The sequence below is a fragment of the Trachymyrmex cornetzi genome, unplaced genomic scaffold (genome assembly GCF_001594075.2).
Source record: "Trachymyrmex cornetzi isolate Tcor2-1 unplaced genomic scaffold, Tcor1.1 scaffold1192, whole genome shotgun sequence".
Lineage (NCBI taxonomy): Eukaryota > Metazoa > Arthropoda > Insecta > Hymenoptera > Formicidae > Trachymyrmex > Trachymyrmex cornetzi.
In genome coordinates this window covers 10,012-11,311 of record NW_017295754.1, presented here as the reverse complement: position 1 = coordinate 11,311, position 1,300 = coordinate 10,012, and the positions used below count along the sequence as shown (strand labels likewise).

Below are 1,300 nucleotides of genomic sequence, written 5' to 3'. Positions count from 1 at the left end.
CCACTACTCTCTCACATTCACTCCGCTTCTATTCTCCTCTCACTCTCACTGCTCTGCTCTCACCCAAAAAACACCTCTATACTATAACTGCGCCGGAACCGGAAGCCCGCCAAGGCTAGTGTGATTACGGCTTTAGGCTGTAGCCAGGTATATTGAGGGGATAAGGGAGACCATTCACACGGACATGGCACACCAACAAACACAAGACACAAGTAAGGACGTAAGTGTAGGAATTCTGAAAGGTCCAACGATTAGTGCGACGCGAATGCCGCCAGAGGCCAGCGCTAGGCGTTTCCATGTGACACGCGTCCAAACGCGCTGACTGGAGCTGGATTTTTCTAGTTCTTTTTGCGACTATCTTACATTTATAACTTTACTGGTGAAACATCGTGAAAAACAAAATGCATGTCTACAAAGTGTTAACATGTGGAACACAAACACATTGTATCTTGGTGTCGAGGGTGTGGAATTTCCACATGGTCCGCGATCATGGTGTGGACTTCGTCCACACCATCCACACAAAAGTCGCCGACCCTGCCTAGTATTGAGGAGGCACCACACCTTATCGAACGCAGCCCAGAATGTTGCTGCGAAATTAGCGCCGAGGTTTCAGGGCCCGTTTCGAGTTAGTAAAGTACGGTCATCTGTGGTGTATGAGCTTGCCAGTTTAGACCATACCCCGCAGGGAAAGGTGCATGTAAAGGATTTAAAGCCATACCGCGCCCCCGAGTGATTGCCTTTTGACTAACCCCCACTCCCTTCTTACCCGTCAGAAGGGCAGATAGAGCGCTCGAGGAGGGCCCCCGAACTACCGAGAGGAAGATTAGAGAAGCTGTCGAGGTCATGGAAGGCTCGGCCCGCCGCAGCTTCAACAGAAAGTACAGGGCCCTCTTCCAATCCATCACGGAAGATTACCCGCACTTCTGGGCGGACTTGGGGGACCTGGTGGATACGATCCAGCGCAGCCGCTGCGTGGCGGGCAGTGCCCTCGTAACAGAGTGGACGCCACAGAGGGAAATCGCCACCCAGACCGGGCCCAGCGGCCGGGAAGCCGCGATCCAGGCTAGACCCAGCCACCGGGGGGCGGCGACGCAGACAGCTTCCAACCAGGAGGGCGCCCAGGACCGGGGAAAGACCACCGAGATGAGAAGGCCCATCGGCGTGGGACGGGGCCGTGGCTGGGGCGGCCTGAACCCAGATCGGGCGCCCCCAAGGCTCACGACCTCCACCAGCACCCGGGAGGAGCCCCGGAGGAAGACCCCCAGCCCGCAACGGAGGAGCGGGCCCGCACCCAGAAGGG

At 56.8% G+C, this 1,300-nt stretch overlaps 1 protein-coding gene across 1 annotated transcript in view; it reads left to right on the top strand.

Annotated features, from left to right (window-relative positions):
• Positions 1-424: 424 nt before the first annotated feature.
• LOC108766755 (uncharacterized) overlaps positions 425-1,300 on the top strand; it is a gene marked incomplete at its 3' end in the record, with an annotated part of 6,901 nt that continues 6,025 nt past the window's right edge. Inside the window, exons 1-2 of the mRNA XM_018516254.1 lie at positions 425-729; positions 774-1,268. Of these exons, the coding sequence (XP_018371756.1) occupies positions 425-729; positions 774-1,268 (800 nt within the window). The remainder of the gene's footprint in view (positions 730-773; positions 1,269-1,300) is intronic.